Source organism: Catharus ustulatus, chromosome Z, assembly GCF_009819885.2.
Source record: "Catharus ustulatus isolate bCatUst1 chromosome Z, bCatUst1.pri.v2, whole genome shotgun sequence".
NCBI lineage: Eukaryota > Metazoa > Chordata > Aves > Passeriformes > Turdidae > Catharus > Catharus ustulatus.
In genome coordinates, this window is record NC_046262.2 from 45,372,254 (window position 1) to 45,395,582 (window position 23,329).

The 23,329-nt window shown below is 37.7% G+C and overlaps 1 protein-coding gene across 3 annotated transcripts in view; it reads right to left on the minus strand.

Moving 5' to 3' along the window:
• Positions 1–15,384: 15,384 nt before the first annotated feature.
• The window catches only part of SLC27A6 (solute carrier family 27 member 6), a 151,712-nt gene continuing 143,767 nt past the window's right edge, over positions 15,385–23,329 (minus strand). Inside the window, exons 6-10 of one of the 3 annotated variants that reach the window (XM_033085325.2) lie at positions 23,139–23,229; positions 21,145–21,343; positions 20,463–20,560; positions 18,469–18,599; positions 15,385–16,429 (exon numbers count right to left, since the gene is read on the minus strand). In XM_033085325.2, the coding sequence (XP_032941216.1) occupies positions 16,253–16,429; positions 18,469–18,599; positions 20,463–20,560; positions 21,145–21,343; positions 23,139–23,229 (696 nt within the window). In that variant the 3' untranslated portion in view covers positions 15,385–16,252. The remainder of the gene's footprint in view (positions 16,430–18,468; positions 18,600–20,462; positions 20,561–21,144; positions 21,344–23,138; positions 23,230–23,329) is intronic. The other 2 variants (XM_033085321.2, XM_033085320.2) reach the window with 2 other exon arrangements.

A 23,329-nucleotide genomic window follows, 5' to 3' on the forward strand; every position in this document is an offset into this window, starting at 1 on the left:
TGGAAGTGTGAGCCGTGAACCACAGGGGAGCCAGCAGGGCCGCAGCTGCTGGGTGGAGGCGGGGCCGGGAGCCCATGGGGCCGCAGCTGTTGGGTGCAGGGGAGCCTGCGGAGCTGTGGCTGCCGGGTACAGGTGAGCCCGGGGGCCCGCAGTGCCACAGCTGCCAGGTGGAGGGTGGCCCGGGGCGCCTGCAGCTGCCGGGTGCAGGTGAGCCCAGGGGCCCGTGGTGCTGCAGCTGCCGGGCAGAGGCGGGGCTTCGGCCAGCAACCACATGGGGGGAGCCAGCGGCGGATCCTCGCTGCAAAAAAAAAAGTGCACCTTATATTCTGGTGTGCCTCATATATCGGCAAAAGTTCGGAAATTTGCCGACACCTAGAAGTGCACCTTATAATCCAGTGCGCCTTGTAGTCGTGAAATTACTGTAGTCAGATGTCACTTTTTGTTGTTGTTGTTGTTGGGATTATTTTTTAGTATTATTTTGTTTATAATCTGGAAATGTTCAATTTGGGGCATTGTTAGAGTTTCTACAATCTCAACAAATCTTTTGCATTCATACTTGGAAGAATTTGTGTACTACCCCTGAGGCAGTATCTTTTCATCTAGTCATATCTTAGCAGTTATGGACCTTTCCTGTTTTTCCAGTTTATTGGACAAAGATCTAGGAAGCTTTGAGACAAGTCTAGGTTCCCCAAGGAACCAGTCTGCCAAACTTTGAAAAATTTTCTCCTGCAAATTAGGTTTTTCTTCATGAATGAGTGGCTGCCAGGTCAGCTTCCTCTCCAGTTTTGTTGCCACCTCTGCTGTCATCTTCATGCTTTGGCATCTGGTTTCTGTACCCAACTGTCAAGGCTTTTGCTTTTTTGAACAATAGCTGTAATGAATGTATACACATGTGTTCATAATAACTAATATTTAATAATAAAACCTGATGTAGTTTTATGTATATGAAGCCTTTCCCATGCTGGAAGGTATATGCTATACTCAAGGACTTTTGGTATAACTGGACACGTCTTTCACAAATGGGAATAGTTCAATTTATTGAATTACACTGTCTTTGTAAGTGTTATACATGGAATCACAAATGCTATTAATTTTCTCAAACGATCACTGTTTTATTAATGTAACACCTACTTTGTTTCTAATTGTAAACTATATGACCTTTTTGTAATAATTAAAGCGGTAGTTCACTGATTAGAGAAGGGAAGTAATTTGATACATTTCAATAATCACAACATTTGAGCTCTTCATCAGCTATCAAAGATGAGTTGAAATCATCCGTGTTGTCACACTCTGAGGTCAGAATCAAGTTTGAAATAACTGTCCTTTCCCTCTCTGGTTTTATTTAGTTCTTAACCAGCTCCTTGAAGACATTGAATTCATCCAACTCCAGTATTTAAATTAAAAGAAGCCTCCAGGAATAGTTACTAATGGTGTTTTTCGTAATAGTCCTCTTTTTATGGGCTGCAGAACCTTCTGAACTGTCTGTTTTGGGATTCTAGAAATAACTGATTCTATGTTAAGGGCTTGCTCTGTACACGTAGGCTGTTTCACCAGGAAAATATTGCTCAGGCACTGGGCATAGGAGCAAGCCTATGCTTTGACCATCAAGGACACAGTCTGGCAGCAGTCAGAATGGAAAAGCAGAACTGTGTAAGAACAGCGCAGTTTCTAGCAATGAGGCACATCCCAGCTCAAGCCAAGAAAGTCAGGTCAGTAGATTGGAGTTAGAATCATAGAATCACAGAATCATAGAATGGCTTGCATTGGAATGGACCTTAAAGGTCATCAAGCCCCATACTCACTGATCTGGACAGGGACACCTTTCACTAGACCAGATTGCTCAAATTCCCCCAACCTGGCCTTGAATACTGCTGGGGTGGGAGACCCACAGCTTCCTGTGCAACCTGTTCCAGTGCCTCACGACCCTCACAGCAAAGAATTTATTCCTAATATATAATCTAAAACTACTCTCTTTCAGTTTAAAGCCATTCCCCTTTATTCTGTCACTACATGTCCTTGTGAAAATTGCCTCTACATACTTCTTGTACCCCCCTTTATGTCCTGGAAGGTCACAATTAGGTCACCCTAAAGCCTTCTCTTTTCCAGGCTGAACAGTCCCCATTCTCTCAGCCTTTCCTCATAAGAGAAATGCTCCACACCTCCAATCATCTTGGTGCCCCTCCTCTGGACTCCTTCCAGCAGTTCCATGTCCTTCCTGTGCTGGGACCCCAGAGCTGGATGCGGGGCTCCAGTTGGGTCTCACCAGCGCAGACCAGAGGGGCAGAATCCCCTCCCTCCCCTGCTGCCCACGCTGCTTTGGATGCAGCCCAGGACAGGTTTGGGTTTCTGGGCTGGGAGTGCTCATGGCTGGGTCATGTCTAGTCTCTCACCCACCAGCATCCCCAAGTTCTTCTCCCCAGGTGTCAGATTGCTGTGGATTTAAATCTTCAAAGAGCAGAGCAGTTGTTAGTTGCTATAAAGTTGTTTACTGTAAAGGCACATCAGTCTCAAAAGGCAAAGAGTCCCAAGTGTTAAAGTCCGAGCTAAAAGCTTTCGGCACAGAGTCCCAAATAGAAGGAAAGTCCCACTTAGAAGTAGAAGCAGCTCTCCCAGTGCAAGGCCCTGAAAAGGCCAAAGTTGCATCCGCAGCTCCTGTCTTCTTCCAGGCGATGATGGCAGTGAGGAGAGGAGAGAGACAGTCTCACTCCAATACACAGATTCTTATTTACAAATTACCTAATTAGCTAAAAACACAAATCAGAAGCATTTCTTCTAAACCTGTTAGGATTCTGGATCTGTAATATGAATGTTTACATATAATTTGCACATATAGCCTATCTGTTCTATCTGAAGAATGTAAGCAATATTCTTACTGTATTTTTATTATGTCTAGAACTATGTTTTTGAGCTCTCACTGCAGCTTGCTTTTGAAGCTTGTTTTTGGTTTTGAGCTTGCACTGAAGCTTGTTTTTCACACTAAATTCTAAGGCTTTTAAGGCACTTAAACGTATTCTTAATTAAACTTACTTAAAACTAAGCTTACACTTCTATTTCATGTCTGTGTGGCTTAATGTACAGTAATTTCACGACTATAAGGCGCACCCTTTTGACTAAAATTTTGATTGAAACCCTTATAATCCGGTACGCCTTATATAAGGACAAAGTTCGGAAATTTGCCAACCCGGAAGTGCGAGCTGCGAGTCGAGCTGTGAAGTGGGCAAGCTGGCAGGAGCCCTGAGCCGCAGCCCTGCAGCGGAAGCTGCAAGGGGGGGCCGCGTGGTGGGAGCCGGGAGCCGCAGCCATGCAGGAGGAGCCAGGAGCCACGAGCCGCGGCTGTGAGGCGGGAGCCCTGAGCTGTGAGCCGCGCCAGCTGGTGCTGGGGGCAGGCAGGAATGTTGGGGCCCACAGCACTGGGAGGGCACCTGGGCTGCGTTTAAAGGCTACGCCAATCTGTGAAAAATGTTCGCAAATTGAGCACTTGCCAGTAAACCCTGCGATCGCACAATTCTGTTACTAATTTGTTACTTTGTTGCGTGCAGATCCTTGCTGGGGGAAAAAAGTGCGCCTTATAGTCTGGTGCGCCTTATATATGGACAAAGTTCGGAAATTTGCTGGCACCCGGAAGTGCGCCTTATAATCTGGTGCACTTTATAGTCGTGAAATTACTTCCTTTGATTTCTCCAAAGGTTTTAAATTTAATTCTTGCATTCTGTTCTCTCTCTGAGGCACTTAGAGAGGCCTCTGTTTTCACACTCAAACACCCAGGGCTGCTTTTGATCTGTTCATCCCCTAGCCTGTTTTCATACCAGGAGTTGCCGTATGCTGGGTGCAACACTTTGCACTTGGTCTTGTTAAAACTTACGAGATTCTCATGGGTAATGGGAATTCTGTTTTGCCCAGGTCCCTCTGGATGACATTCTATCCTTCAAGTGTCTCAGCTGCATCACTCAGCTTGGTGTCATCTTCCAGTTTGCTTAGGGTGCCCTTGACCCCTTTGTCTGTGTTATTAATGAAGACACTAAATAATACTGGTCCCTGTACAGACCCCTGAGGGACTTGTCACCAGTGTCTTTCTGAACTCTTTGCTGTTGACCTCCACTCTGGATGTGATCATCTAACCAATTTACTTATCCACTGAACAGTCCACCAGTCAAATCCATCTCTCTGCAATTTAGAGATATGGAAGTGCTGGGAGACCATGTCAAAGGCTGTGCAGAAGTTGAGTTAAACGACATCTCAACCCTTCCCTTGTCCACTTGCATGGTCACTCTATCATTCAAGGCCACTGGGTTGCTCAGGCAGGACTTGCCCTTGGTGAAGCTGTGCTGGCTGTCTTGAATCACCTCGCTGTTCCCATGTGCCTTAGCACAGCTTCCAGGAGGATCTGTGCCATGATATTCCCAGGCACGTGGTGAGGCTGGGAAGTCCCTGCTTGCCAGGGTTCTCCTTTCTATCCCTTTAAAAGATGGGTACAATGTTTTCCTCTTTCCAGTCAGCTGGGACTTGTCCTAAATGCCAGGACTTTAGAGCCCAAATACCATGGGGAGTGGCTTGGCAACTACATCAGCCAGTTCCCTCAGGACTCTGGGACGTGCCTCATTGGGACCCACAGACTTATGTATTCAGATTCCTCAGGGGGTCATGAACCAGATCTTTACTTACCATGGGAGGAACTTTGCTCCCCCAGTCCCCATCCTGCTGTCCATCCACTTGAGAGATGGGAAAACAGAGGTTGCCATTGAAAATGGAGACAAAAATTGTTGAGTACCTCATCCTTCCCCTCATCAATTGTTATCAGTTTTGTTTATCAGGATATGTGAACATTCTTTGAGCTTCCTTTTCTGATTAACATACCTGTAGAAGCCCCTCCTGTTATTCTTTGCATTCCTTGCTAGGTTCAGTTCCAGCTTTGCCTTGATCTTCCTCACCTTCCTTACCCAATCCTAAACAACCAAACTTCATGCCTGTACTTCTCCCAAGTTACCTGTCCTTGTTTCTACTGCCTATGCATTTGCTTCTTTCCCTTTATTTTGACCAGCAGTTCCCTACTAAACCATGATGATCTCTTGCCTTCCTTGCCTAGTTTCATGCTTAGAATCAGTGAGGTCCCTGTCAGGGCTCAGTGACACCCATAACATCCATCAAAAAAAAGTTCACTCAAATTTGTGAGGGTAGAAGCAGCTCCCTTTCAAAGGCGGGAAGGACCTTCGGTAGCTTCTCCCACAGCTGGATGCCAGACACCTGGAGAAGCAGTTTGAAGAGCCTCACACAGGGTGAGGCATGAGGTCAGGTGCACACAGGGTAGGGTTATGGCATAAGGTCTGTAACTGTGAAGCTAGATTGGCAGATGCATCATCGAGTGAAAAAATTAGCCTTTTAAACTACAAATAGATTACTCTTGTGGTCTCATCCCAGCCAGCAACCTGACCCCACACAGTTGCTTGCTCACTCCTACAACAGCAGCATTGGGAAAGAATTTTAAGTATAAGAGCTAGAAAACTTACAGATTGAGGTAATGCCAGTGGGTTGAGGTAAAGCCAGTTGAATTAGGAAAGCAAAAGGAATACAAACAAGCCAAGCAAAGCAAGAAACTCATTCAGTGCTTCCTATGGACAGACAGGTGTTCAGCATTTCCAAGAGAGCCCCATTACACCTGACAGTTACTTGGGAAGACAAATGCCATCACTCCAAACCTTCACTTCCTCCTTCTACCCTCTCTTTATATACTGAGCATGATGTGGTATGGTGTATATACATGGAATATGGTATGAAATACCCTTTTGATCAGCTGAGGTCAACTGTCCTGGCTATGTCTCCTCCCAACCTCCTATGCATCCCCAAATTCCTCACCATTGTGGCAGTACGAAAAGCAAAAGAAACCTTGGCTTTGTGTAAGCCCTGCTCAACAATTACAAAAACATCTCTATATTTTCAGCCCTGTACACAGCACAAATCAAAAACATAGCCCCATACTTAACACTGTGAGGACAATAAATGATACCCCAGGAAAAAAACCAGTCCAATCACTTGGAGCTAAACTCTGTAATGTGAATTTATGTACAACAGAATTCTTGCCCTCTGCTCCTTTCTCAGTGTGAATAGCTACCCAAATCAACAAAGTGCTTCTATCACGTTGTGCCTCTGCATTTTCTTTTGACATGCTTTTCTCTTTGGCAGGTTTGACCTACATTGGAAAAGTGTAGTTCCACTGATATGAGGTATATCAGCCAATTGTAATACAGAGGAAACTATCAGAGATTTTTAAGGAGAAAAGAAATACTTTCTGTCTGTTCTTTTACTGTCAGCATTTATCTCCATTTTATCTATTTTTAAATTAGTCACTCCAGTCCTCAGTTTCCCAGTTCTAAATATTTTATTTTGAGGATGTAATTTACTAACTCAAGAGCTCTTTGAAAAGCTTTCTAACTTCATTACTGTCATTGGGAACATCTGCCTAACAAACTTCTGCATTAGCAGAATGTGGTTTTCATTTCTCAGGAGATTCATAGGTTTAATTTCAGGACTTCTTAATCCTTGAGTGATTTTGCATTAACAAAAAATTATCCTTTGCCTCCTGTTCCCATAAAAGTAACTTTTTAAAAAAATGGAATAACAGAATATATGAGAAAGAAGAGGTCCAGAGCACAGCACAGATATTTTTAGCTAGGATCTATTGTAAGTATCTATGAGAGATCGGGATGAATAGCCTCATCATCACTCCAGGTCTGCCATCACATGCACATTTAATAGATCATATTTATACGAGCGAAGCTGCCTGACAGTTGACCTGTTTTGGAAACACATACATAAATGTGTATGAAACCTTTAATAGCTGCAACACTGTTTCTGGAGTCAGGCTTTATTGCTGTAGCACCCAAATAAAACCTGAAGCAAGAATTTTTTTAAAAGTGCTTTTTATTTTTCTTGGAGCTCTTTGTCTTTGCAGAGATTTCTACCACTGGGAATAAGGTTTCTGTGACTATTTGTTCACTGATGGGCTGTAAAATGAGTATCTGTTGAAAGTTAAGACTAAAAAATCACTAATTTTGACAGGGTCTTACTAATGAAGAATGATGTATGCAGGGATAATATTATTTCCTGAGTGTGTTTCAGTGGGTTCCACTGAACAGCATCCTCAGTGTTACTAAAGAGTTTCAATAGCTGAAATCCTTTCCATTTTTCTTAATCTTTGGGGGTTTATGTCAAAATTGGACAACTATGTGGGTAGTTTGGGGTTCAGAAAAGGAAAAGAAAGCGGAACTCAAGTGCTGAATGCAAGGTAATGGCTTTGAGCTCTCTGTGTTGCTTGGTGTAATGTGAGAATTTGCAGTGACAACCTCTGCAGTGACCACCACCTGCCAGATATGTGAATTAGTAGTTATAATACAAATCCTATTTGTTCGAAAAACATTTAGTAAGGCTTCTAAAACCTGCAGTTTCGGAAATGACATAGTGTTTTCCAGTAACTGCTTCTTAGTGACTCCAGTCTTAATGTCACAGCAAATACCTAATTCTTTAGCAGATTAAGAAACATATATGTAGAACTATTTCTACAACAGAAATGAGTCATGCATTTTTGTTTAAATATGTTATTGAATGCAACAGGCCTTTTATTAAATGCAACTATGATATCTAGTGTATTGCTTCAGTTGATTTCACTGTGCAGTTTCAATGTACTGCTGGCTCCTGTAGTTAGAATATTTATTTTTTAAACAGAGACAGGATGGTGGTGACAGAAGGCAAGATACCATGATTTATGGGTTGCAGAAAGAATGATTTCCACTTAAATTCTGAATAAGCCTGAATATAACTGTCTAACTGAATGTAACTGTGGAAATTGCCAACAAAACGTACAGTGCTTCTAACATGAGGGTAATTGTCATCCACTGGCTGTGTAAATAAAAAGTTATTGGTAATTCCCTGACTCTCCTGAATCCCTCCTGGAATCTGTTTTTTAGAAACTCCTTTTCTGACACTATTTTTTATGTACCAAAGCAAGAAAGAGATTATCTTAACTAGGTCAAAAGTTGTCTAGGAGGAACTTGTACTGAACATCACATAGAGAAAAATACAGACTATAGGATCAACATTTTTGTTAGGCATTGTTTAATATTATGAGATAGCTCAACAAAGTGGTCTCAAAAATATTTCATGAAAATATTCTTTCTGTATGCCACATTTCTCTAAAGAAATGATTTTAAATACAGCAAAAATGGAGGGTCTTCAAAAATAGTCTGTACCTCTGGAGAAAACTTACTACCTCAAACTAGTTCAGAATATACCTGAAAAATGGCATAGGGATTACTCGTTGTAGCAGAGATCTGCCAAAACCAGACTGAGACAATGGTTAATCATACCTCATATTGTTTTATCTGTGAATTTCCCAACAAAACCTCTTTTTTAATGGCAGATTACAGGCATTTAGGTAGATGTAAGCTTCTCTTCATGAAAATAGGATTTTTTTGACTAGCAAAATGGAAATGGAGTTCTATTTTTTAATACTCCAAAAGAGGTTCTCCTTATCTTGTGACAGAATATGGCTTTGTTACTGCAGAGATACATAACCAATTTCAAGGTTTTCACGTGTTATCAATAAATCATTTTTTCTCCTTAATGTATGATTCTCATTAAATGCTTGGATAGAAACTGAGCTGGCTACATTTTTCATTGCAATCTGTAGATTTTTTTTGCATTTGCAAAAAAAATTGCTTTTGTGTAATCCTAGGTAAGAGATCAATTATCTCTGTGCTCCCAGCAAATGAGAATTAGATGCCTACATGCTGACAGGAGATGGATTTAAGACATAATCTTCTTCTTACTGTTCTCTACTAGTCAATTTAGGCATTTCTTGCTCTTTGAGCTGTCTTCTGCTGATTGTATTTGGAGGCATATAACTCTTCCCTCACATTTTTAAGGCTCTGTCATGGTGTCCTGTGAATTTCACTCAGCATTTGAGATCTTGAGCTAGGCACTGAAACAATTCCTGTAGCAACTCCATTTCCTTCAGCTACTCAGCTGTGAAATAAGCAACTGTGCTCCTGAAGCATAATAGATGCAAATGAAGCAGGAACTTAGATCTCTCTTGTTTAGCATCACAGAATCACAGAATGGTTTGCATTGGAAGGGACCTTAAAGACCACCTGTTCAAGCCCCTGCCGTGGGCAGGGACAGTTCCCACAAGACCAGGTTGCTCAGAGCTTCTTCCAACCTGACTTTAAACACTTCCAGGCATGGGGCAGCCACAGTTTCTCCAGGCAACCTGTTCCACCACCTCACCACCTGCCTCACCACCGTCACAGTAAAACATTTCTTCCTAATATGCAATTTTAATCTATGTTGCTCCAGTTTAAAGCTATTCTCCCCTGTCCTATCACTCCATGCCCCTGTAAAGAGTCCCTCTCCACATTTTCTTGTAGCCTCATTCAGGCACTGGAAGGCTTCTATAACATCTTCCCATAGACTGTTCTTCTCCAGAGATAGATAGATAGATAGATAGATAGATAGATAGATAGATAGATAGATAGATAGATAGATGGATGGATATGCTTGAAACAATTAAGAATATGGTAAAGGTAGAAGGTTACAAGGTTACAAGTGGAAGAGCTGAGTATTAGGAAAAATGTGCCACACCTTTGGAATTTTAATCCAGATTTTTCCAAAATTATAGTCTCTTAGTCTCTTTGCATGAATGATTTTCATTAAGATTACAGAAATAAGGATCTACTCACAAATCTGGAGTACAGTCCACATTTTCATAGCTAGTGTTTTTATTTCTTGCTTTTTAAAAAAAAATTCTCAGGACTTAATCCCAGTTTGTTATGAACATGTACATGGCCAAGGAAAATTACAAGTCTCTACCAGAGGATTGTAAGGCGTTTAAAATCTAATCTTTTCTCTCTCTCTTATCTCACTCTATCTGATTGGCTTAATCTACTCCAACTCTCTAAATTGCAGTGTCTCATTTGGGATATAGAGTGTTTACTGCCAATTTGGGATACATTTAAAACCTTTATTTTTAAAAACTCGGGAAAAATTATCCAAAATTTGCACCATGAAGTGCAAAAGCTGATGGAGATATTTTAGAGATATCTTTTTCAGCTATATTCACGGTATTTATTTAATACCACAATAGAATTGTACTCTAGAAGCATTGAATTTCATTGTAATGTTAGTGAAGTGAAAGGCAAACTGGTTTTAGAAGCTGACAAATAAATAAATACCTTTTGACATTCAAATGAATGACATCATTAGTTCTTTATACACCCACTAAACCTGATAGCTGGTAGTTTTCCTTGATAAAGAAAAGTTAAATATCAGAAGTCAGTTTTGATGTTCATGGCAATTTTTCTGTCTGTGAATTTTCTTAAGTTATTGGGAAGTCTTATCACTGAAATGTAATGAGAGCAAGATCTGAGATAGCATTCTATTCCCACATACCTTCAGGACAAGAAGCTGTCACAGTGAGCTAATGCTCAGGCATGCCTCCCCAGAGATCCATCTTCATGCTTTTCCATACCAGAAAATTGAATCTTTATACATGGGGAGTACAGTCTGGCACAAATTAATCTGTCTTCACTGTTTCTTATGACTTAGGACTGGTATAGTACAGATGTTTCTGCCTAAAGTGCAAAAGCTGTGAAAAAAGCATGTCTGGTTAAAAAAAAAAAAATTATAAAAGATAAAAGGTGTACTACTGATCAAGTGTACTGCTATCAAAGTGTACTACTATCAAAGTGTATTAAGGTGCAGCCCACCCAGTCAGGAAAATTATTTGCATTTAGTAGAAGACAGATATATGTAGAAAAGTACTGTAAGCTGCCTAGTAGAAATTATTTTGGGAAAAAAATTTTGGAAATTATTAGATATCTAGGCAACTATTTAATGATCTCATAGCTAGATAGAGTTTAAAATAACTATGATTATATTCTGGTTTTGGGAAAAAAATTAAGTAATTTCCCAGATTGTCAAAGGTTGCTGCCTGGTAAAGCCTGCACATTTAATTTCTGTGCTTTTAAAAACACCAAGAACATAACAAGTTCAATGTTGTTTTAAATCCTCCCAAGTAACATTTCACATACACAGTATAAAACTGTGCTGAGATTACTGAATTCAGTATGCATTGTTGATTCAACAGAATTCCAATGTGACATAACTAGTTTCAGCATCAATGACTTCCTCACTAACTATTACCAATTAAACAAAAAAAAAGAGAATGAAAGTATGCTGTGTTATTAGGAAAGAGAAAAGAATAAACAAGAAAGGCAGAATAAATAGAAAAATGAATGGAAATTGTGGTAAACACTATAGCATGTTTTGTTCTTGAATCACAGATAGCACTCTTGACATTACTCCCAAAGCCATCAATTAGTTTTCTGTCATCTGCCATCCCATAGGGGCACCTGTTGCTACATATTTTGGCCACATATAGTTAACAATGATGGATGAAAGCCTGGCAAAAAAAGTTTAGTGATGAAATCTATCAGGAATATAAACTATATGCTGGAATGAGTTGTGTGGTTTTGGATCAAATCCACATGGTTACAAAGAATTTTAAAACCAAATATATGCCATTCCATAGAATAAGCACTGTAAGAGACTGACAATTCTGTTTATCTCAACTTAGCAGTTTGCACTGAATGAGCAGGAAGAATTCCCATCAAGGCATTGACTCCCTTCTTGCAAGATATATTTCAAATAATTGAATACTCTTTACTCTATTTAGTATAATGTGGATATTGGGGTTTGGGGTTTTGGTTGGTTGGTTGGTTGATTGGTTGGTTGGTTGGTTGGTTGGTTGGTTGGTTGGTTGGTTGGTTGGTTGGTTGGTTGGTTGGTTGGTTGGTTTTTGGATGAACAGAGATACTTAGTTGAGTTCTGAACACAGAACCACTACAAAAAGCATCTTACCAGACTTGGACCGTCCTAATTGGGTAATGCTGCTACTTGTTAATGTTACTTGTAAGAAACATTATTTTTGTCAGCATAGCAGTATCAGTTACATGAAGAAAGGGAGACCTAATGACAAACGGTTTTCTGCCAGTCTAAGTGCCCTTTTTATTTATAAATATGTGTGTGTGGTCCAGCTGACATGTTGCAAACCTCCCACTTGTCATGCAGGACTATGGAGTATAAGTATGCAAACCTCATCATGCCAGAACAGCTCCAAATGGGAATAGGTCAGTGTACCTCCTACTGCAAGGCAAAAACAAGAACTGCTTTGTTTTATTGCTAAAGCAATTTCTCGGCATTTGATTTGCGCTCTGCTTATTGCAGCTTTTGAAGAAACTCAGTGAAGTCTACTTTGCTAAAAGATTCTCAGACTTGTTAGTGGCATAGGAATTGCATTTCACTCTGCTAATGGCCCAGTTTATTTTAAATTATTATGGCATAAATCATGTAATCTATTTGTCTAATTAAGGGTGTAATGTGTAAGGTATTAATTCCTGAATATCCAGGACACAATTAAATGATCTTCTGATGTTACTTTTATGGCCAAATTATTTGTCAAATTATGCTGTCAGTTATTGACAGTGCTGCTAATAATACACATCACACTAAAATTCTTTCTAAAGTTGCTGCTATTCTCATGCAACTTTTCTTCAGCTGTTTGCTGAATCTTTGCATCTAAATTTTGCAATAGCAGATATTAAACAGAAAGACATTATTCACTTGAAATTTGTCTTGACTAAATAAATTTTATACATAGTGGTATGTGTCATTATTTCTGCTATGGTAATGCACATCAAATTACTAGTTGCACTGTTAGCTGGGGACAGGCTACTGAAAATGAACGGTTTTGTCTTGTCTTTTATTTTAGACATCCAATATTTTTAGATTTTAGAAAGGGAGGAAAGAATGCTCCTCCTGCCTTTACCTCTTTTTTCCATTAAAATAAAAAAAGTGCAAAATCAACAGTAGAAAGTGTTTTCTGTATGTCATCTGCAGAAAATTTGTATGTCAACTGAAATACATTCTTCATGGTGGCTCTTATAGGTATGAGAATTCTTTTTAAAAGCTCTATTTATCTGCCTTGGGTGAGGAGAATAAAATTCAGTCCATGATCTGCTTGTGTTTTTTTACTGTTTTCTGGGGATCCTGAGAAAGACTTATGAAAATTAATACAGACAGTAACTGTACTTACTGTACCAGATTCACCAAGACAAGAGAGTGGGTATGTGTTTACCCTTCCAGAATTTTGATTTCTAAATAGTAACTCCAAACCTTTTTTTTTTTCTCTTTTAATTAATAAACATGTCTTTCATCATTGACCTTCCTTAAATGCAGAGGGGAAAATATATACATTCAATCTCAAAAACAATTGCCTTAATTAATTTTAATCTTTCTCTCCTGTCTGTTTTTAATGTATGAGGTTAGTCCCTCATAGCAACTGTTCCTCCACACCCCAGCCACCCCTCATCTGCTTCTTTACCACCTACTATATGAAATTGACTTTCCAGATAAATACTGGGACATTGCTTTGCAGCATCACTCAAACCCTCATACCTCAGCCAGTCCAAATGCTGATTTCCTAAAGTAGGAAAGGAATAGGTTAATCCCAATATTTTCTCATTCTTAAAGGAAGGCCCTTTGTGGTGTCTGACATGAGCATCATCATTATTCAGTCTTACTGCAGTGCTAGTTTGAGAAGTTAGGTATCCATGAGGAATGCGACACTTTGCTGGAACATGCTTCAATGCATCTGCTGGCACCCACCCTACTGGCTAAAAGAAGGAAAACTACTGGATTTAGAGTAATAGACTGTTTTTCCCTTAGGAAATACAGAGCCTATTATTTTCTTGATGTCATGGACATCCTATTTCTTGCAGTGTATGGAACAGAACTATTTTACTCACCTTTGAAAATAAGCAGATTTCCCAGGCTATCTTGGTTACACGGGTGAAGCTGGAACTGTGTATTTCACTAATGCTCACAGCTGGGAAACAAACACTTGTAGGCTTCCAAGGCAGCTGTCTTAGCAGAGTCCCAATGCTGCTGAAAATGTACCCAAGAGTTTGGAAACACCAGTTGGCTGATCGTGTAGTGGACAGAGCACGAAAGGTGATACACAGACATTGTTCTTCCTCTGGTGCTTTCTCTGACCCAATCACTGCTCACAGACACAATCTGCTTCACCTGAGATACTTCACAAAAGAAGTGACCAAATGCTGAACTCATGAGCAAGCTTTTGGGTTTCATTTCCCTCTTCTTTTTTTTTAATGGAAAAATGTTTTCTTCTTTTTCATGTATTTTTTCCCTCTCATTTCTTGCATTTGTTGCATTGAAGTGGTAGAAACTTTTCACTAGTCATAAGATCAGGTATTATAAAGCTAAATAAATTTTAGAAGTGCTAAAAGTATATTACCAAAGCTAAGCAATTGGTCTCACTAAATTCTTTAGTATTCTACTACAAGATTATACACGATACTGTGGATGTCAGGGTGTCATATTTTAAAAAAATATATATATTTTCCACAGAAAGGATGTAATTTCTACTGTTGTAATAAAAGGAGTCCTGAAGTATATTCAGCATATACCTATGTAAGAGTTAAAGTAGTTTTGATTTCAACAACCAATCCTTTATTTAAAATTTCACTCTAACACGCAAAGTTTGGTTTAACTTTATAAGAAAAACCTCATTCTTAAATTTGTAGTTCTTGACTAGGTAATGGCACTTCTGTCAGTCTCAAGAAGTGGTAAACGTCCCCTGCCTAAAGAAACAGAAAAAGTGGGACTGCTGAGGAAAAGCTAGAACATAGTGACTCCCTTCCATCCTTATCCAACAGTTCATTCATTCCCACATCTACCATAAGTCATGAGGTTGGTGTAGGTTGCAACAAGGTTGTAATTTGTAAATTGCAAAATTGTTACCTTCCTTATTCTATACTGGCAGTCCCATAAAGAATGTTGTGTTCAAAAATGTAAGTTAGGATCCTTACATATTTCATGTATTTCACATTTTTCGGCATCCTTGGTTTGGGTTTTTAAAGAAAATCAGTTATAGCAATAATCAAAGACTCAAAAATTGACAAAAGTTTTAATGTCTTGTTAGATGAAAAAGGTAGAAAGAAAACAAGAAAATTATTTTTAAACTGTGTTACATCCTACTCTTTCATGAGAACCAAGTTTCATCCCAACTGCTGTGATGGAAGAGAGACTTGTGATGCCCAGTGTTCAAGAAAGTAATTCTTTCAGTATCCTCTGATTGTGCTTCTGGCTGATCGAAGTGGGCCTCATGCTGCATTAGAAGAGGGCACTGTGCAAATAAACTAAGAAAAGAGGCTGGAAAACAGAGTTTGTGCAAACAGACTTAAACTGAGACAGGATGGTATTTGGTTTAAATAATCTTATACTTTATTTTAGAACTTAGAAAAAGCAATTATTAGAATATAAAATCTAATGTTTAAAAAATTCAGCTGTATTCTATACTCATAAAATAATAGCAGTTGTTACTAAGAGTATGGAAGCTATTTGTTACTCAATATGTATGACATAAAGTGCTGCAATAATTCTTTTTTATGCTATATAAAGATTTTCCCCATTAAGTAAGCAGATTTTCTCTGCTTATTGTTGATCTGCTGCAAGACATTTCGTGAAAGTTCTCTTTGTCTTCAGAATTTGGCACTCCAAACGCCCAGTTTAACAAATGAAAGAGCACAGATTATGACAGAAAAAAATCCCAGCAGTGATGTTAGTATTTGGGTTTTGTTTGGAGGACTTTCTTTTGCTTAAGTTTCTTATATCTTATATTCCATCAGAAAAGTCCTCTGCAGAAAAGTTTTTTCTTCCAACCACTGTTAAGCCTTTACGTATTACAATACATATTCAGAAGCATGAAAAACACAGGAAAAAAATGTTACTGGTATATAGTCTCCCTTTAGACTCAACATGTGATACAGTATCTTTATGTTGATTCCTTTTTTACCATACGTCATACCATGTATCATTTATGTTCATTTAGTACCAAGAAAAAGTATCAGATTCAGCATTCATATTCCAAAGTTAATATAAAATAGATTTCAGTTATGTTTTACAGGTTATTTGCTTAGAAATTTTTCTCAAGAGGTAAAAGGTGATTAGTGAAAAAAAATGATCAAGTAAGTAAATATGCAAGAATATATCTGAATGTAAATACCAAATATAAAAAGCATTATTCTGAATAACTATGTAGAAATACCGGTAATTAATTGCATTGTTTTCTCGTACAATAACTTGTATATACTGTCCCTCAATAGCCTATTATATGGTCAATTAATTAAAGCTTCATTTTCCCAGATAAAATCATCTCATGTAATTCTTTGGTTAACGAGACATATGCTTTCTTAGAATTGTCTAAAAAATAAAGAGGATCAGTAATTGAAGATGGATTAAAGCCTTCATCCACAAGTCGAAATTTTTGTTGTTTGAATGTTCCCGTCATTTCCATTTTTTCCTGCAGTAGAGAGAAAGATACATTATTCAGAAGAAGCTATTTTTCTTTTGCTCACATTCACATTTGTTTTTCAAAGTCTTGCTTAATGTAAGTCAGTTTATTCTCATTGTGCTGAAAAACTGGAGTCTGTGTGCTGCTACAGACCCATCAGACACATGGCCGACAAAAGCTAGAGCCCATTCTTTCTGCATCCCTGTGTCACGTGTGGTGTATGCAGCCCCAGCATGCCCAAGACAATCGATCTTCTTCACTGTACACATTATAAAAGGAAACACACCATGAAGCTTCTGAGAGTAAAACCTGTTATTACCAAGAACTCCTTAATGATAAAACTCAAGAAATTAATTATATCTATGACTTGTCTCCTCACTAAAGGGGTTGAAAGAATCACGTACTAAGTCAGCCATACTCATATTCAGCCAGGTCCAAAGGAAGATGGATCTTGACCATACATTTTGTTTTCAGATTACTCAAGTGCTTGCAAAAGTGGTCCAAAGCGTCTGTAGTAAGACTGTCTTCTCTATTCTACATACCTCTACTAAGCCCAACTTTATGACTTCTCTCCATCTGTCTTTGTATTTTTTTATATATGCAAACAATCTCTGAATATAAAAAATTAAGTATTATATTCAACAGAAATGTCAAAGAGCCCTTTTATCTACTCCAGGCATACCTACAGATTTTATCTACCTGCTCTAGTTGGTCTAAGAAATGTTCTGACATCTTCTAAAGTATGATTATATGTCAGATCAAACTTAATATGTTTTTAATTTTTGTTCCTAGAAGTTACACCCACTATCTTCTTTCTTGGTTAATGTACCAACAGCAATGCATCTGTAATGGAGGCATTTAAATTTAAATTCAAATTCAAATTCCAGGTCACTGATATCAATCCAATACCCAAGATTCAGATTCCTTGTGTCCTGTGTAAAGATTTTTTGGTACAGCTGTACAGGAGTGAATCTAGACTAGGTTCTCATAATTTCATAAACTGACTGCTGCAACATTCTCAAGTCTAATCTTGCTTGCTCACATCAGAATGCTGCTGCAAGAAATGTTTCTGGACTTATGAGACAGATTGATAGATACATACACACATATTTCACATTGAAGGTCTTTCACAGATTTTTTGTTTTCCCTCTTTATTCTGAACCAGCATTCAATCTCTGGGTAGTCTAAGATACCAACTCCCATAACTTAACTTCTCTCTTTTAACAGTATTTTTCTCATCTGCTCCTCGAACATAGTGGAGGGGGGACTCTTTCACAGACATCTTCAGAAACATTTTTCTGTTTGTCTTTATCATGGTGTTTGCAAAACACTTGCCAGAAATAAAAGTACTCTTCAGACTTCATTTATTATGATTATCAATACTGTGTGTTTTTGATATTCTCACATTTTTTCATAGCTGTATGTAGTCCACTGTATTATATTTACATTTTTGCACTCTGTGGGAGGGACTATTTTTCCCCTAAACTGGACAGTTACTAGAGCAAAATAGTGCACAAATAAGGACGACTTTGGTGATTACTGTGGTGACAATAATAACACACATTTTTTATTCACCTTTTCATCTTACTTAGTATTTTTTCAGATGCTTTGGTATTTGTCATTGTTACACAGAAAATAGTGTTCATTTTATTGTGCACAGCCATTGTCTCCTGCTTTAGCTCTATTTCTCTCTCATTTTCACTGAATAAAATGGATTTTAGATTCTTTTCTCCAGATGTGACTGTCCATGTTTTTAAATCCGTCTCTTTTTCTTTCACCGTGCTTATGCTTCTAATCTCCCCAAATCCTTCTGTATGATCTCTATCCTTGCTCATTTGTACAGTTTCTCTCATTTAAACATAATCTGCAAATTTATTGACTTTTTGTATAATCCCTTTTCCAGGACTCCATTAATGAAGACAGCAAATAAGACCAGGTTGAAAACTCATCTAGTGATACATGAACAAGCACTTTCTGTTATTCACTTAGCTATCTCTGTGTTTAATTTATATAGATGTTGGTACACACAGTGCAATAATGCAGCTTACCTGGACTCTCAAGAAAAGGGGACAAGCATAACTTGGTAGATAGGTCACTACTTGCTTATACATTTGCTCCAAATCTAATGATGCATTGTGCTTTAAAATAAGAGAAGCCATTCCTGCTTTTCCTTCATGATCTGCATGAAAGTGAGATTAAAATTTTGTAACATGAATAGAGTTGACATTGTAATGAAAAACCTTATAAAAATACCACAGTGCATTAACAAACAGTCATATATCATATTCTAAGTTTCAGTAAAGTTGCAAGATTTCATTCATATTTTATGTGGTATTACATGTACTTGGAGATCACTCAAGTGATCAATTAAGCAATAATGCTGTAAATGAGTGTGGCGGGTAAGACTAAATGGAGTCCTATGCTCGATATAATCAATAAATGTGGATAAACATCAACAACATTATTCTCTCAAAAACAAGAGTGAAGAGCCTCTTTCCTGGAGTAGCCAATTACGTCTTCATTTCTGCTTTAGTCTCTTTCTCTTGCCACTATCTTCTCTCAAAAATGTGGCTCTGAATTAACAGAGATAGCAATTAAAAGTTCTTACTATTTTGTCTGGAAAAGGAGAGTACTATGGGGCTTTGGAAACGAACAAAATGGGCAAAAGGTAGAAGCAATGAACTACAGCTATCAAAAGTAACAACACTTTAACCATTACCTAGTAGTAACAGCAGAGATGTTTTGCCAACCTTATCTTTGTTTCAGTTTATTTTAATTTTTTGCTAATGCTAAAAAATCTGTAAGTAATTTGGTCATTTATCCTTAAGTGCAATTATCAAGACAGTCAGATAAACTGAATAGGTAAACAAGTGTTGTATAGGAAATTAGCATCTCATTATTTTGAATCTGATTTTTAGACAATCTTCTATGATGTTTCTTGTTTTAACTCCTTTATCATTTTGTGGTGGATTTATCCTTGCTAACAACCAAACATCCAGCCAGCTTTGTGCTCAATCCCTTCTGCCATGGGATGGAAAGTGAAGGAAAGCAAGGCTCAATTGTTAAGGTAATGGCAGTTTCACAGGGAAAGCAAAAGAAACATGTACAAGCAATACAAAAACAGGACATCATTCAACATTTCTTATCATCAGGTAGACATCCAGCTACTTCCTGCAGGGCAGGGCCTCACTCAGAGCATGCAGCAATTTTTGAGGAGACAAGCACCACAACCACAAACCTCTCATCTGCTGCTTTCCCTCCAGCTTTAATAACTAAGCATGGCTATTATATGGTACAGAATATTGCTTTGGTCACATTAAGACCACTGTACCACCTCATCTACTCCCAGATTATTGCTGTCCCCAGCATCTCATGCATGGAGAAAACCTTGTTACTGTGCAAGTTCTTGTCACAGTTAGCCAAGCGCTGTTAAGCTAGCAACACTGTTTTAGCCACTAATGCAAAGCAGGGCACTGAACAGTCTCCTATATAGAAACCAGTAAGACCAAGCATGTTATAAAAATAAAACATAAAAAAACTATTAAAAATAAATTAATGTATTTTCTTCCTTACAAATTTATTTTTGTCTTTGTATTCTTTTTCACTTTCTTTTTGGTTTTGTAACTTAACTGCTTACAGTTATTTTATGCGGCTCAGTGAAATAAGACAGAAAATGTCTTCACATATTTTCCTTTAGTTACTTCAGAATTACCTTGTTGACATTTTATTTTGACACGTCTAGATTTTACACAGATGTGAATTTACTAAATCTTTATATTTTAATTTAGGTTATGTAGCTATCACAGATGCATGCATGGTAGATTTTCAAAAATACTGCTCATTGCATACAAATAAAAGTGCACGATTCACTGGCTCAATCACAATTGGGTGGTATTTTCATTATCTGCATCTACATTTTAGCTGGGTATTAAACAGATGACTCAATCAAACATGATTCATATGTTTAAAACATGAAATAGAAAGAGGTTTGTGGATTAACAATGAACCTGGGAGAAGCAAAATGTATAACTCAAGCTTTTACCTGGCACAGACACACCATACACATTTGCTTCTTGAATGAAGTCCAACATTACAATGACATCAGAAACTTCTGTAGTGGCAACGTTCTCTCCTTTCCATCTAAAATGTGTGAAAAAATAATTTAATCCCATTACACCTGCCCTTTTAAAAAAGTTTTGGTAGAAACTCCATTCATTTCAGATTAACACTACTTCACATTTTTCACAATTGTCACATTGGAATTTGATCACCAGAAGACAATGTTGCAACTCAAACCCTACTGGGTATTACAGCACTGTAAGGTCCATTGAAGATCAGTGCAATTGTTTCCAAGTTTTTTACATGTATACAAATATATCTAATGTGACCAATCTCTGCTATTTGATACATTTTCCTCCACATCAGTATCTGACTTCCTTGCTCATCACTGACTTCCATCCATCACTAGTTATATGCTTATTGAAAAGCATGATCAAAGAGCTGGAATTTCTACAAACAATTCTGAAAATTAACCATTCAACACAGGATAATTACTCACAGAACACTTGTGACAAAATTAAGCCTACATCATCCACTTCAGAAACATTATTAACTACATCACAATGGCAATAAATTGAACAGTTCCAGTTGAAAACAAATATAACCACATTATTCTACTCCATGTATCTTTAGTGAAGAAATACAAAAAGAAACAATAAATGTACCTGAAGGTATCTCCAGTCCTGTCCCAAAAATATAGAAAATTGTCATGGTCTTGAACCATTAGATCTCCAGTATTAAAATAAAGATCCCCCTTCTTAAATACCTCACAGAGTAATTTCTTTTCTGTGTGTCTTTTATTGCCAGCATATCCAAAGAAGGGGTTCTTCGCATTGACTTTGGAAATCAGAAGACCAGCCTCACCTATTCAGAGAAGTTGAAAGAATATAAGCCTAAAATATCATTAGATATTTCTGTACCTGACATTAATATTATTTGCAATATTGTCCACGCAAATTCACAGTCACTTCTATTTCTTCCTGGTGACTCACCAGTTTTCTCCCACAAACTGGTCATCTATCAATTGTAAGCTCACTAGAAATTTATTATCCTCTGAAAGTGCACAATTCAAGTTAATATTGAATTGACTCCCCATATTACTGAATTTCCATTATGGGTGTCAGCTTTATCAGCTTCCTAATGACAAACTAGTGTTAATCGAAAGTAGGTGCTCAGCCCAGGCACTATGTCTCTATTTATAGTCTCTTTTCAAAAGTTTTGAGAACAGTGAAATTTCCTCAGTTGGTTAGAGTTTGGTATAAATAACACCAAGCTTGTGGGCATAATTCCTGTGGGGACCTTTCACTTAAAGAATTTGACTTGATCCTTGTGGATCCTTCCAACTCAGAATATTGTGTGATCCTGTGACTTCTTAAGAATATTCATTAAAGTGATAGAGCATCATCAATATGCTTTTTGATGTAAAATATAAAAGTTTAATATCATTTTTTTCCTCAAAAAGTAGGGAGACTAGGGGAAAGGATTATCCTTTTATGCATATAGAGTACCAGGGTGTTGGTTTGCAGAATATGGAATAACTGTATAAGATAAAACTTTTTGGGAGCAAGTCCTGAACAATATAGCTTAAGAGTTCCATTGCTTTGCAACAGAGACAAGCATTATAAATATGGAAATGTATCAAAATGCTTCCAAAAATAGGCACAATTTTTAATTTAAGACTCCTTAAAAAAGAGCTGTGTCCTTTTTTCCTTTTTTTTTTTTTTCCCATAAACTGGTAGTGTTTAAAGTAGAAGTATTTAGTTCACTGGTAGTATCATTGCAGCCATAATGCTCTGAAGAAATAAGACATGGGTAAGACAAAGATTACAGACAGAGATAATACTTTTCATTAGACTGAGTGGTGTAGTTGGAAAAAAAATTAGACCAAATGTCTAATTGGAGCATGTGTTCCCTTCATAAGTCAGTCTGGCATCCCTAGAGATAAATTCCTACAAAATTTCAGCTTTTGAGGACATACCATCTTCAAAGTGCCATGTTTGATTTCCAACTGTTAGAGAATCTCATAACTCCTTTGAAAAATCTGTTTTAGCTCCTATTAAAGCTGTCTGCCTGATCTTTAATATCTTGCTTCAGTTTGAGCTGTTACCTTCCCACAGTTCAATATATGCTCCAGTATCTGACAACACTTTGAAAAATTGTGTAATTGTGATTTTTGATAAATATTTTTAGGACAGCTATAATTAATCAATTTTTGTTGTTCTGTTGGTTTTTGGGGTTTTTTTTTATTATTAAGCTGGATCACATCACTCTAGAAACACTTAATCTCTCATCAAAAAGCATTTGCTCTAATCCACAAGTCCTTCCTGTAGATCTCTTAGGCAACCATTTCCTTATGTTAACCTCCTTTAAGATGTCACTGTGTATAAATTCAAAGATAGTATCATAGCATCACTTTTGAACACTACTCTTCTGTGAATATATCCAAGGATCTCCTGAGTGCTTCTGATATCAGCACTGGTATGTTTAATGCTGTTTTATCTGAGATCAAAAACCATATTGCTTTTTTTCAGAGCAAAGAGTAATAGTTAATTTGGTACACTGCAGTAACAACACAATAGCAGGTCTCCTTAAAACAACTCTCTGAAGTATTTTTATTAAAACCAATAGGCTGTAACAGCTCATTAAAATACATACTTACCTTTCTTAACTTTTTCACACCAACCATGCTTATTTCTAATTGGTTCATCTTTTTGGAAATCATACTTGATTAAATCAAATGGGAAAAAAAGCTAAAAAAAAGAAAGAAATGATGTTACTCATCTACACAGTGACATCTGGTGGCAGCAAATATACATAAGAAAACCTGTACTCCAGTCTTGCTCATGTGAA